This window comes from Ciconia boyciana, chromosome 7 (genome assembly GCF_034638445.1).
Source record: "Ciconia boyciana chromosome 7, ASM3463844v1, whole genome shotgun sequence".
Taxonomy (NCBI): Eukaryota; Metazoa; Chordata; class Aves; order Ciconiiformes; family Ciconiidae; genus Ciconia; species Ciconia boyciana.
Window position 1 is genome coordinate 67,774,736 of NC_132940.1, and position 15,380 is coordinate 67,790,115.

The 15,380-nt window shown below is 38.0% G+C and overlaps 1 protein-coding gene across 2 annotated transcripts in view; it reads right to left on the reverse strand.

Moving 5' to 3' along the window:
• RNF13 (ring finger protein 13) overlaps positions 1-15,380 on the reverse strand; it is a 44,895-nt gene extending 29,515 nt beyond the window's left edge. Inside the window, exons 1-5 of one of the 2 annotated variants that reach the window (XM_072868801.1) lie at positions 15,251-15,327; positions 14,755-14,844; positions 8,591-8,718; positions 5,526-5,606; positions 204-329 (exon numbers count right to left, since the gene is read on the reverse strand). In XM_072868801.1, coding sequence (XP_072724902.1) covers positions 204-329; positions 5,526-5,606; positions 8,591-8,704 — 321 coding nt within the window. In that variant the 5' untranslated portion in view covers positions 8,705-8,718; positions 14,755-14,844; positions 15,251-15,327. Of the gene's footprint in view, positions 1-203; positions 330-5,525; positions 5,607-8,590; positions 8,719-14,754; positions 14,845-15,250 lie in introns of both variants that reach the window. The other variant, XM_072868800.1, reaches the window with a different exon arrangement.

Consider the following 15,380-nt stretch of genomic DNA (forward strand, 5'->3'; position numbering starts at 1 on the left):
AGCTGGCTCAAACAGGTCATCTTAAACTAAATCATATTACAATACTGCTTTACCTGCCTGTAGACAATAAAATTCTCCCTTCCCTTCACATCAGTGTCTATCCTGCTGTTAGCTATAGATATTTTTCTGAAGCACCAGTAAATTCTTTAAGACCTTGAAACAGAGAGGGGAAAAAAATTAAAAAAAATTTTTAAAAATCTTACCTTGATATCAAAGTTGCACTCAAGCCTTCGAATTAACACAATAAAAGCACTGGACGAGTTGTCTTTCAGCGGAGGTGGGGCTATAGGCTCACATGCATTCTCTGGTTTTGAATTTATTAGGAATCCCTAGAAAACAGGAACAAACAGAAGCTTCATTTCTCTTTGTCTTAACAGAAGGATTGGCAGACAAGTATAAGGAAAGAAAACTATGTTTTCATACAATAGCTAAACAAATTTTTATTATCAACTCAGTTCTGTATCCCAGCAAGATTTCTGCTACATCCCTGACTATTTATTTTGATTCATCAGAATCTTTATGTCTGTAAGGAATTAGGAAGTTAGAAAGAAAATACAGTTTTCCCAATTACATTATCTAAAAGTTCATAACTCAGACTTTGCAATATCATTCGGCAGAAAGAGGACTGCATATACTACATTAATATTGTGGAACTACTATCCTAAGATGTATGGAGACTAATCAAGCAAACTGAAGTACAATAGCCTAAGAAGCACTAACACAAACCTAGTACTTGGCAATTAAAAGGGGAAACTGGAGAAAGTTACGTGCGTGAAATCAACACTGAACTAGCATACAAAACAGCTGGTTTGCTATGGTAAGCAAAGACTATGGGTCACCAAATCTGCTATGGTTGAAAGATTCACAGAAGTAGGAAATTCTGGCATATCAGTCTTGAAGCAATCTTTGGATTGTTTTTAGGTGACCGAGTTAGTACTCCACCACTGAAAATGTTTGGAGTGGAAACTCTCCTAACCTCGTGCTTTAACATCTGCTGAAAAATTCTACAGCTTCTCAGAGGAAACATGCTCACCTGAGTACTGAATGCACTGACACTAGGCCCTCCCCACGATGTTGTGACTTCAGGGCTGATCTTCCTTTCCTAGGACTGTAAATGCTTGCTAAACACTGCCGACATGGACATCTATGCAGGACATGCCAGAAGACTATCATGCCTACTGCACAATACTACCTGCTCTAGCTCCAAAGAGAGCAGACCTTCCCTTTTTTCTTTACTAGAATATGCTTGCTTCCTTGGTCAAATCTGTAGATCACCTGAAAAGGAGCTTCTTTATTAATTACATTAAAATCAGTTAGTTAGTTAATAATTAGATTGAGATTAATTAGATTCCCTTCTGTCAGTCTCTTCACAACAGATTTTGATTACCAAGATACAGAAAATCCAGACTGTACACCTAGAGGAGGTTTTGGCTACCCTTCATTTGAAACACACCTCTTCAGAGAAGTTACTTTCTTTGTAAGGTGCTTGTGCAATAAGGTCACTGGGTGGTAGAGGCCTTTGGACGCTAATGCAATGGAGTATCAGTTGACATAAGAACATTCCTACAAGATTCACACTTGTTTAAATCAGTTTTAAAGCTAGAGCAAATTATCATACAGATAAAGAGCAGTGAATTGCCAGAAAATAAGAATGTAAGTATTTTGTTTTATGCAAATAAAGATCATGAGAAGCTGCACTGCTGTAGGCTCAATAAATTATTGCTACAGTTCTAGATATGCCCTTGAGAGCTTTAAACTCTCAGTTTTCACTGACAGCTTTAGATATATAGAGAGATGTCATCACCTGTGTAGGAATAATGATTATTTTTTATAATAATTATATAATATATATAATTATATATAAACATATATATAAACTGTCAGTTTAAATATATAAAATATATGTAAGTTTAAATATATACAGTTTATACATATGAACTGTCAGTTTAAATGTACTTTTCATATATAATCTTACATCTTATCCATAAATACACATTATTCATAAAGTTTAACCTACAACAGAGAGAAGCAATTTTGTCTTGAGGAATAGATTTTTGCAATGGTAATATTCCTTTTGGCAAAGAAGCTGCACCAACACTCTGTCCTTTGCCAAGTTTGTGGTGACAGGCACAACATCACACAGTCTACAACAATTAAAAGCAATATCCACTGAAAATTCTACACTGATTTGCTGACAGCCAAATTTAGGCCCCTAAGGCTCCCCTAATTCATACAGCAAAGGTTACTTATGTTACATAGTTTCACGCAAAGCATTTACTCTTTTTTAGCTAGAGTGGTATGTCTGGAACGAACTGCATTCTACAGAGAAGTTTTACACAAATCACACCTCATGTTACAGTTAAACACGTACATAGAAACCAAAGGCTAACTACGACTAGACCAGATTTTTCTTAATGCTACCATAAGTTCTTAAATATCTTTAACTGAGAAGCTGTTCTTCTAAAGACACAGGCACAAATGACTGACCACTTGTGGTCAGTGCTAGAGCACACGAGCCAAAAAAAAAAAAAAAGCACCTACATTTATGCTTTGGCACCAGATGTTACAGAATCTGACAGATTGCGTTTTACAAGTTGCATATTAATAAATCTTAATCATAAGCATTGAAAAAGTATACCGTTTTCATTCTATTTCAACCAATATCATAGCATTTTTTAAAGTAATTAAAATCTTAATGCAAACAAAGAAAAGAGTTTTAGTATTATATTCAGGACTAAAACTCATTATTATTTCTACACAGGTGACAACATCTACCTCAATTAAGACACAGAGCTGCCTAACAGTTAAAAAGGTTAGAATCAAAGCTCCTTATATCTATTTGTGATGTATTAAATTGGCTCACTACTTGGGCAAATCACTTAATCGCCCTCTGTTTCTCAATATAGTCAGTAAACAACTACACAGCTCTAACACCACTTCTCCCCGTGATAAAACCCACTGGGCATGAAAATGAAGTCATCTTGAGGTTTCATTTGCAGAGGAATTCTTAGAGGTACAGGGATTCTTACAGCAATTTATTCCCCTTTGGGATTAAAAGGACACCCAATCAAAGAGTGATCCAACAACCTTGTACCTTCACATCAGCTTCATTTTTTGTATAGTTTACTCACAATCATTGCAACATCAACGATGCTGCAGAGCCAGATTTTGGGGCCACACAGACTACAGACAGAATGAACAGGAAAGCAGCTCTCTGCCCTCATGTGCTATTCAAGGTCTCTATAAACGACAGCAATTCCCCTTCACCGGAACTTGGAAGGTGGTCTGCCTAAATATGTTTACAGCTTAGAATTCTTACACAGAGTAAGAATTATCTATCTATCTATCATATCTATCTCAGTCATAAATACTTACTCATACACTGTTCAACGTGACAGCCAGACAAACAAGTTACTGCCACAAGATTGACTCCATGTAGCCACTTCCACAGTAAAAAAAAAAAAAAAAGTAATGAAACCTGAACGTCACACAAGTAGTAAATTGTTTGGACGGCTACACGAAATTGCCTTTCTTGTAGATGAGAGTTTCAAGTACAGGAGAGGAAGGGAAAATAAATTTTATCTGAAATGAACAAACTTACTGACACTGCAAGAATGCGATCCAAGGAGGAAAACGCAGCATGGCCATTGTTCTTGAAATCAACACAGCACACCAGCATTTGACAACAAGCATCAGCTACGCAACCTCAGCAACAAACTTACCTCAGAGGATGTGACCACTGTAACTGAACTGGATATTCACCTAGCTTTTAAATACTTTTCTAAGCAGCAGGACTATGACACCAGTTTACACCGTTAACATCACCATATATAATTTATTTTTAAATAATTTATTTTCTACCTCCTCTATCTTACTTTACGCAGATAAAAGGGAGTTTGTCTTTACACCAGTTACTGACTACTGCCGCCGGAATGTATGGACAGCTACTACCCTAGCAGAAGTCAGAACAAGTAGAACATGCCTTCTCATCGTTGCCTATGGAAGCTCCATTTATTTGACCTTCTTCATAGTTCTTTCCCATTTCACCTTGAACATAATTTCCCTTTTATTAATTTCATTCAGTCCGTCTACACATCTTACTACATTCCAAGTGTATTAACCGCACTAGACACACGGAAAAGGAATTATCCTGCTGTACAAAACATGCTTGCTGCTGTACTTCAGAAGACATCAGGTCTTCAGAATTTCTAATCTAGTGCAAAATAATGATAAAGTCCTATATGTATTCCCATGGTTATAGCCATCTTTGACACTTTTTGCACATTAATCGCTTTGCATGATATGTCAATATGATTTTTCCCTTTCCAGTTCCATTAACATTTGCAAATCCTTACAGCTTACTTCTGTCTTCTCTAATACTAGGTGCATTTTACAATTTAATATGCTATAATATTTACCTGCTTTTTAGTTCTTATATATCAAAGAAAACTGGATTAACAAAATTTTAAAAATTTTTAAAGTCACACATACTTTTTCTGCTAATTCAATATATTATCACTTACTAGTGCCTTCTGGTAATAATCCTCTGACCAGCTTTCAAGTCATGTCACAGCATTGCTATCCCAATATGACTTTATTTGGAGTATAAGAGACTACAAAAGATAACTATCAAATATGTGTATCTGTGCTACCTGCATTTTCCCCACTTAACGATATGAAGTAAAATAAAATAGCATTAGTGCAACACATGCCTGAGAGGAGCACTGGGAGAATGGGGAACTTCTCACGTACTACGGGGTGCGGATTGCAATTGAAAGGAAACTGTATAAGGAGAGGGTGCATGATCAATCATCGGCTACCTAGCCACCAGCTTTGTGACACAGCACGCGTGGGTTAAGGCAGAACTGCAGCCCTTGAACTTCTTCATTCAGCTGCTTAAGAAATGCAAGGACGGAAGCAAACTGACAACAGTTCTTATACTTTCCCCAGAAAATGAGCTACAGTTCCCTTACACAGCACTCAATGTGGTCCACATGCAAGGAAGATAATCCCTCTTGCCTTTCCACACTTCACAGTGTGAAAGGGCTCACCAATATATGACCCTACGGAGACAATAAATCCTCCAAATATTTTTTTTTAATAAATCAAGACAAAATTCAATCTGGCACCCACTGGTACCAGTGCAAGGTAACTGACATCATATATCAGTATTGCCACCAACTTCAGAGAAAACAATGGTCTACCAAACTTACTTTCTTAGACTCTCATCATTCAGCTATTTTTCATTTATTTATTAAAAACGTTCAGCAAATTCTCTCTTACACACAAAAGCTCAAGTTACCAAAATTCTCTTCTTAGGAGAGGAATCTCCTATTCACAGGCAACAGTTCATATCAGACCCTTTGCACATTTCTTTTGCTTGAGCAGTAGATTAATCAGTTCTGTATTTATTTTCCCTCAGTACTATATTCATTTAACTTTTATCTTTTTTAGGTTATAGAAGAAGCGTTCAGCAGATACGGTCCTCTCTCTCTATATATATATATATATTTTTTTTTTTTTACCTTCAAGCCTTCTGCTGGCAGTCTGTAGCCAAATCTAGCAGGTAGATCGTCAAAGGTCTGGGTTCCATTTTCAAGGTTATACTAAGAGAAATAAATTTTAAAGAAAATTCAGGTTTGCAACAAGAGAGAAATAGATAACAAGTGTAAATAGAAATAAACAACACTGTGGTATTTTTTTAGATTAAAATATATATCAGACATAGGACCTCTTGTGACCATGTCAATGAAATCACAAAATTGCTTCTTCCACCTGTCTTCCACCCATATGGCAACATCATCCTTTTCTTATCTAGTTGTGAAAACAAGAAAGTAAGTAATAGATCTTTTGTTAAATTATCTGTATGTTAAATCTTTCTTTCTACTGTCTACAATTCAAATACCATAATATTTGCAGAAGAGAAACTACAAACAACCCAAAAAAGCAAAAATCTGAAGAGCTGGGTTTTTTGGGTGTGGGGGTTTTTTTGGATGGTGGTGTTCTTGGTTTTTTTGCTTTGAATTCACTTCCGTACAGGGAAGAACAGCTTTTAACAGGTGGTTCATTGTAGGCAAAGAATAGCCTCCATATGTTATCCCTTCTCAATTCCTTGCTATCAATTCAGGTTAGCAGCTGAAAACTATCTCTACAGTTTTGTTTTATATTAACTATGAGCTTTAATTTCAAAACAGAGGAATACTGTAAAGACCTTAAATCTGTGGAAGCTTTCTTTCCCCTTTCCTTGTTCATCTTTTGCAGCTCTATGATATGCCTAACCAATGTAGAATCCATCCAATAAAAAGTGCAAATTTTACGTATGCTAAAATTTTTTTCATTGAAAGTAAAAAGTTAGTTTACTGCAAAAGCTGTGAATTACACAATAACTGACTTGAATGCCCATCAGTTGGTAAGTTTTATTAAATAGTTTAGTGACTCAGAAATATTTGCTTATTCATTGTATCATCCAATTGTCATACAGAACAGTCAAGTAAAGATCGTGTTTATTTCAGAGGCACAAGACATTTCCTAATAGCCAGGCTTAGACAGGGGAATTCAAACTATAGTTCAAAGAAAAACACCACCATGATTTATCTTAACTCTTTCAAAGGAGCTTCCTTCCCACAGACTTTAATAAAATTGAGACGAAAGAGGTAGGAATGGAACTAAATTTCAAGGAAGTGTTTTTGTTCTGTGTAAGCAACCTGCTCCATGCAACCTCTCCTCCTGATCTTCCATCCTACCATCATGTAGCACAGCTCTGTGCCAGTACGCCGTCTTCCTCCATCCTAACTATTCACTCATCTACCTTCTTCAAAATGTCCTTCCTGAGCTTGTGCTACTGTAAGTTTTCCCTTGAATCACTTAGCAAGCCCCAACTTAAGCTAGGACTCAGACACAAACCTATTTATCTCTTGTTTAAAAAACACCCAGTCCTGCCTCATATACACATAACAGCACTTTATACAAACACAATCCTTCCTTTGAGGCTGCAACTGTGTGAGAACACAGAAGCATAAAAATACATCTAAATCAGTAGGGAAAAGAAGAATTTATTTCGTTGGCAAACCCAAAACTTCGGCTGGAATTTTGCTCCCCAAACGGGCAATCATTAAACCATGAAATCTCTAAAGATTATAAGCTGTCTGTATACCGTCAATTCCAAGTGACACACTGTGCAAACATTCCCTCTCCTTCCGAGTATCTCTTAAGCATTCCACTGTCTCCTTTTCACAGCAAAGTTTTAATAAGTGTCTAGTTCATCTCTTCATTTCCTACTTCAAAGGTATTCTCAGAATAGATCAGTAACTTGCAAATATCCAAGAATAAAAGACACTTCATTTTTAGACTGAATTATTCTAGAATACTGCACACGGAGGCTTCAGTAGAAGAAATTAAACTAAACTTCCAAAATGCCTTTTTTCTTTTTTTCTTTTTTTTTTTCCTGAGGTTGGTGGGGTTTTTTGTTTTGTTTTGTTTTTTTAAATACCTTTTCTAAGGGAGGAAGTAGCAAGAATGAAAATTAGGTTTTTTATGAAAAGAGGAAGCACAGGCTTGGTGAGGGGGGAAGGGAGGAGGGGAAATCAGGTTTACAGTAGAAAGCCAATTTAAAATTTCACAACAGAATGGTGATGTCAGTTCCATAATAAAGCAATTATCCATCTGCATTAATTGTTTCTTAATTTTTTTATCTACAAAAAATAATAATAGAATAGTAAAAACTCAAAGATCCAAATAACATAATTCAGTACTCATCAACCTCACATCACCACAAACTTTAAAGTATTTTTATTTTAACATTTAACTTCAAGGGTTTTTCACTCTGTTCTCCTACATTAATTGGTATTATATTAACAGCTCTCCTGGATATCACTGTAACTAGCAGAGAATATAGAGACTACAGTACTTAGGTTTAATTATTTCAGTGGCTTAAGCTCTATCCTACAAAGACACATATAACTTCCTCCATAAAACTCCACAATATATAAAATTGCTAATAAATAGCCCAGCAACAACTTCTACCACTGACTTTATGTTCATTATACTGCTTATTAGCCCGATAATTTAAAATTCTACACATCCAAAAAATATTATTCTTAATGATAGCAGAGATTACCAGCTATTTAAAAATATATATATCTAGGTGTAACATATACAAAAACTTTACTGACAAGGCCTCCAGCGCACACATAAATTATACTAGCCACAGAAGATATTTATTTATATACCGTTACCCTACAAAATAGCATCCATCACCAAAACTTAAATTGCTGCCTAAACCAAATAATCATGGAATTCTTTTAACAGGGTTATAACATACTATAGAATATTTGGTCAGATTGGAACTTTTTAAATGACTATGGGAATTAAGTTCTTTCACTGTCATGGTATATCTGAGCACACATCATCTGTAAGCTCATTTGAAAATGTACAATTTATTTTTTTATTGAACTAAACTGCTAGGGCAATAACATTCCAAGCAACCTGCTATAACATTTATTGTACTCACCGATTCATTAACGGAATAGTTTAAAAGAAGATTCAATTTTATAGAGATTTCATCTGTGTAGAAAAATATTCTTATACTTACTGCTAAAATATCTGCCTCCACAGGTAAAAGATTCAGGAAAGCAAATAACTGAACAGTCAAAATAGTGTATATCTGAGTGGCAGACAACATCAGCATTCCTACTGACAACAGCATATTTTATTTAGTACCTGCAACAAAAAAGACAGAGAGTCAAGGCATATAGCAAATATTTTCCTTTGTCATTTTACTGGGCTCTATTGGACAGTTAAAATTTTTCTTCTAAAGAAGCATGCAAAATTTATTCTGCATTTACTTTTGAGAAACAAGCAAACTTTAATTTATACGATTATTTCAGAGACAGAAGTCCCTTTTGCTAAGAGCATGTAACCTCCATGGGAATGCATGCATAAAACACAAAAATTATAATAATAACACTTCAAAAAGCTTTAGGCAACATATAGCAATGCAAGCGATATACAGGAATGAACATTCACATGATATTAATCATCCTTAGACATCGTTAATTTTAATCTTCCCTTCTTCTAGCATAAATCCAAATCAGCAAAATTCCTCATGTACCTGGAGTAGTTCTACTGAAAGCATTTATTCTAAATATACACTTGCAAAACCAGTGTGATACCAACAGGTAACAAATACAAACTAGTTCTATCAAGTTCAGTGACATTCACAAATGCTCAAATGTCACTCATGGTCCGGACAGCAGATTTAGTCTCCTGTAAAGCATGTGCGCTTTTGAGACCTTTAAAAAAAAAAGAACAAAAGTACTCTGTAAAGTATGCTTGCATGCATTTCACAAGCTCATGACATTAAAAGGAAGTTAATTCTGCTTTGTTAATAAATTTTCACCAAAAGAAGCAGCAAAAAGCAACAGCTTGTGTCTGAAAATAGAGCGGCATGTTTTCTAACAGAAACTGTTCTTTAAAACTGCTGATTTATCATTAATCAAAGAAAAAAAAAAAGTAAGAAGAGGGGTTAGGAGGAAGCAAAATGAACATTTTTATATTCTTCCTTTGCCACACAGAGATTTTTTTTTAAATGTATTAAAAACACAAATTAAGGGCCTGAACACTTTCCTTGTATGAGCAATGATACCTGCGCCCTTACTGAAGTTATTGAGTGTATCATGTCACCCTCAAAAAAACCCCAACAAAAAAACAACCCCCAACAACAACAAAAAAACAACCCCCAAAACCCCAAATAAAACAAGCATTTGCATGAACAGAACTTTTGAACTCCCTCTCAAATTTAACACATGCATTAACTGCAATGGCAACGGATCTCATTCTGTAATCTCTCATATCAAAACCCGGCCAATTTTACAGTCATACATATCTTGAAACCACAAAATTTGGCCCATCAAATACAACACAAGTGTTAAAGATACAATGTTTAAATTTTGAACATTTCAATTCTTTCCGGCAAGGACGAAAGCTAGCACTTAAGATAATTATCCACAGTACTGCTCAGCTTAGAAACTCAGTATTCTTTGAAATGGGTTACAGATTACTTTCCACTTGTCTCTTGCAAATAATTATTTTTCTGGCCCCAATGAGAGTCCCAGTCTAGACAACAAACATGATTCAGGTTGAAATGTCATTTCCATCATGGATAAAGGCTGTTCCTTAGGACCATAGGATTTACTGAATGTCTGTGGAAGACCAACTTCCTCCACACTTATAGGGCACTCAAATTTATGCTCTCACAATCCACAAACATATGAACAACATGGTGCAAATCTGCAACATCACTAAATATCACGTTTAATGTAGTAAGAAATGGTATCTCTGCAAAGCCTTAGTCTAAAATGCTCAATACCACGTGCCCATGGGCATTTAATCCAATCCAGGTCTTTTGGCTTCTAATACAACCCAGAGGCAATTACATAATACGCACCCAGATGAAGGGAAAAATTCTACTAGCTAAATTGCAAAATCAAGCATCCAACAACTTGGGCTGGGTAAGGGAGAGGAAGAAGTTTCAGCCTTCCAGGTAAATGACTTACGCCTTTTTGTGCATGCCACTCGGGTACTGCACGAAGCAAGGTTCTATAGGGGAAAACTATGAGAATAGGGTTTATTAGAAATGGCTATATGGATAAACGGAAGTTGCACAAGTAGCCATAAGAGCAGCATTTCGTCATTCCTGAGTCCTTGAATTTCCACATAAACTGTACCTTTTAATACTTCCCCCCCTCAGAAGTTTCCTAACGTTTTTAAAGGGATTTAAATTCCTGTACACATACTTCCCACAGCTTGCAGGAATGTGAGCGTTTGAGATTTAGCCTTAAATTGTGCTGTTGAGAAATGCAATCTGAAATGGAGGAATAGTGAGCTGACAAAGGGATAGAGACTTCCAGAGAGGAAAGACGTGGAGCTGGATACAAATCCTGGCCAGATGCCCATCTATCTTCTCCCCCATCTCTCATGAGCTACATGTAGCAGCTTCTGTCCTGTACGATGTTCCCAAAATAGAGGGTGGATTACTGCCATGCTCCCCCCACCCCCAAATTAAACCAGCATTTGTTTTCTCTACCTCTTTACTGACTTTACCCTTTCACTTTCTTTCCCCCAGATGTCATATTCTATCAACTTTATTTTTAAAACAGAACTCAGCATTAATGTACAATTTCACCAAAGTGCTAGTGTAATATGTTCTGCATCAATACTCTGTATAAGTTGCAAAAACAATCTATACGAGCATATTATAAGCCTTTATAAGCATACTGACATGGGAGATGTTTTCTAAATTTGCATTTTAAAAGAACGCATTTTAACTATGTAATAACCTAGATCATTTAATAGCAGCACTTCCATCTACAGAACTTGAGAGACAACAACCGTCGTTCATTTCTGTGTGTCATGCTCTCACGATCCGACTGCACTACCCAAGTTCGGTGGGATAGCTACAAGCACACAGCCTAGAGGGGAAAGACTCAGTGGGATGCTGCGTTATGATCCGTCCGGACAAGACTCTTCATCTGCTGGACGTGGGCTTAAAAAAGAATGACACAACTCTCTCACACAGGAAAGCTTATTCCAAACAAAACTACTAACTGAGTGAGGTAATACATTTTAGTGCTTAAACAAATACCTTTTTGTTTTTCTTTTAAGAGGACCATCTTAACAACAAAAACTCTTTAGAGCAAGGAACAGTAATGGAGAATTACCCTAACTCAGCCTCCCACAACAGCCTTTTACTAACCTGGGATACAGTAAGAGAGGAGTGTACAGCCTGACCATCATTAATTCCCAGAAAATCTCTGGCACCAGGAATAGCCCCATGAGAACGCTGCTAGTCCCTGTTAAGGAGAAGCAGCCAGGAGGAACCTCCCCCTCAGCTCTCACTTCCAAATGCCTTTCACTGCAAAAACACAACCTAACGCAGAAGATCAGGACCTCTGTTATCCACTGACAAGTTACATCTGACCGTTTCTTCTTGTACTGTTGCTACAGCCATAATCCAGTCTTAAGACAGAAAATGATTAGCTGTCTACAGAGGAACTTCAGATTCCTCTTAGGCTTAGCTATAACATGATTATGTGCAGGCAACCTCTTAGGAACACAGAAGTAAAAAGTATCTTATTCCCCTTATAAAAGCTCACACCTAAATGTGATCAAGCTAAAAAACCCAACATTCAAAATGCCAACTCATTCAACAAAACACACGTGATCCAGTACACCTCCTACTTCAGAGTACAAAACAAGCAACAATGAAATGCTACACTCAGCATGAGATCTAGCCACTTTCATTGCTGAATTTAAAAGAACTGCTCGGTCCACAGATGGACGACTAAGTCTCTCTAGTGATTCTTCTAGTCTCACAGTAAAAAATTACTTGAAATGACATAAAATTAAAACAGCGGTAACACAAAACAGCATAAAATACACTGGATCCAATATTGCTATAATAGTTAAAATAATTCAGGGACAAGTTTTAAAAGTAGACGGTACCTGCTGAAAAATATCCTTATCAGAACATCTGGATGTCCTCTAACTTCTTTTATTGGAGGAATTAAAAGTGCTTCACAAAAAATTAAACTCAACGAGGTCATGCAAATTTTTTGTATGATTGTTGAAAACCTCCGAATTGAGGCTTCTTATTTAAATAGTTCCATGTGGATTTGTTTTCATTTGACTGTAGATATTTCATTCTGAAAATGGTAACTTTGTTGACTTAATCAAGAAATCACAGCCAAGACTACTACATTCTTTCAGAATCAAGAAACACCTAAGAATTCCTGTCTTCCTGCCCTATCCTTTGTGGGTTTTTTAAGCAGAAAGCATTGTCCCATGATCTGAGGTCCTCAACATTAATTAAAGCAAATACTGGAGAGTTAGATTTGATTTAAACTGACACTAACAAGAAGATAATTAAAAGTCATTGTTACTAATGGGAGGAAACAGCTGATATTTTCAAAAACAGTTCTCATGATTCTGACTTGGTCATTCAGACATATGATGCTTTGTGAAACTTCAACTGGTTAGCGAAACTGAAGTTACAGTCACAGGAACTTGCAATGAATTATGAAATTCAAGAATTGTTATTTCCAAATTAAGATTTACTGGTTTCTGTCATCAGCCTGCCCTAACAAAGAGGATGTCGGTGAAACTGGAAGGATAAAGAACAATCGTTCAAAAAATACAATCATTTTTACAGCAACAGAAGTAACAATACATTTGAAGCTATCACAGTATTTTAACCATTACGGTAAATTCAGCACACACCTCACAACACAGAGCAAGCATTAAAATAGCATTGAGCAAGGTTAGAAAATACCAGAATTGAAGTTGTTCTTGCAAACAACACACATGTACAGTGTAGCCTTCTCTGTCAAGCAGTTACATACATACAGATTCTTCTGGGCCCAAGAACTATTGCCTCAAATACAAGAAAAGCACCTTACAATTCCTGAAATTCTGTCGCTCATTTCTAGACTACACTCTTGATTGAACGAGGCAGCTTACAGTACACAGAAATATAGGTGTATGTAATTAAAGACTATACTGTAAAAGACACAAAATAAATTAAACTTGACTCTGCATTAATCTTCAGCACTTTACACCTGATTTTCCCATGTCTACAGACAAAGATCTCTGTAAGTAACTTTGGGTGTTTTGAGAGCCCTTTTTTGCCTTTCCACTCTGCATCCTAGAACCCACAAAACAAACCAAGCCCGAGGAGCTCCATCCCTCCATCACAGGACTGAACAGGATTACCAGGTCAGAACTGAGGAGGAGAAAATGCGGGGTGTGTTGTATTACAGCATACCTACAAGAAGCAAAACAACCATGAAGCAAATACTCTAACTTGGAATACATCAGACAAGGTATTGCCCATGAAGATAAGGCAGCAGTAGTATTGTTGTATGTACAATAGAAAATACATTCCTGATTACACTTTTGAAGGAAGAGGAGAGCAAAATGCCCCTTCTCACTTGAAGGTAAGGATGGCTAAATAAGTTTGACACAAGAACGGACAACACACAACAGGTACATCTATCTGCTGTACTGGACGCTAAGAATGCCTTGCTTACCTCTTGGTACATTAACGGTATTGTTTGTATTAATAATAAGGGGCTATGAAAAACAATGTTTTTAACACCACTACACTGACTCTCTGACCAGAATAGGCAACCTGAGTGGAAAACATTCTTCTGGATACAGTCCCTGCATCCTGTCAAAAATACCAGTTTCTTACTTGCCAACGTGAACAAGCCTCGGGAGCACGTTTAAGACAGATTGCACGAAGAAATTACATGGCTTGGGACACAGGTAAGAATATTTAGAGCTTTTGACAACTACCCACAAACCAAGCTCCACAAAGTGCATGTAAATATCAAATTTTCAGAAGTTTGTATCTCAATCAACACAAGACATATTTCACGGCAGAAGACAACACAAAGCAATTCCTCATCCACATGGCTGAGGAATCCACATGCTTCAGCTCTCTTAAGAAAACAGCTCTTTCCCCTCCCATTAGTGAAAAAAATCCCACCTTGCACATCTGTATTAAACAAACTTAAATTCTGTTACATATCCCCAAAAGCCCCGATGTCTCCGGCTTTTTGCATTTCAATGTCATCATTATTGACCCGAACCTCCATCTAAGATCTAGCCACAGAACTGAAAACTGATGCACACAAGGGAAGTCCACTGTTCAGATGCGATCAGACGCAGGAACTACTTCTCTCAGTTTGTTTTCACCTTTTTACTAGCAATCCGGTTGTCAGCCAGCCAGACTCCACGCTACTCGTTATCTTCCGAGCGCAAGCAGTATCCCAGTGCACAGACAGCCTTAGAGGAACCACACGCCAGGCAGTGGTGAATGCCAGAGCACAGGTTTAGCTTTCACCAGCCCAGAAGCCATGCTCGCAGAGCGCTTCAGCGTCCTTCCCTCCCCTCCCTCCCGCCGAGGCGGATCTCCGCGCAGACTGCCGTGACGGCCTGCGGGAAAGGGAAGCGCCAGGGCCAGCGGCCGCTGGCAGGCAGGCACACCGCGGCGGGGCCGGCCGTGGCTCCGCCTGAGCCGCACGGACGGGCGGCCCCGCCTCGCCGCTCGAAGGGTGGAGGCAAATAAGCGCTGCGCAATGGAGCGACGAGCCCGGTAATTCCTTAACCGCCGCGAAGCCAGGGCGCCCGGCAGCAGGGAAGAGGCCCGAGGGGACCCGGCGACCGCGTCCCCCGCCCCGGCGGCCCTCACCTGCGGGCCCGGCACAGGGCCCGGCGCGGGGAGCCGAGGGCCGCGCCTAGGCCGACTCCATGGCGCCCTCCGTCCGCTCAGCGGCCGCGGCGGAAGTCCCGCCCCGCCGCCGCGCAGCAAGAGGCGGGGG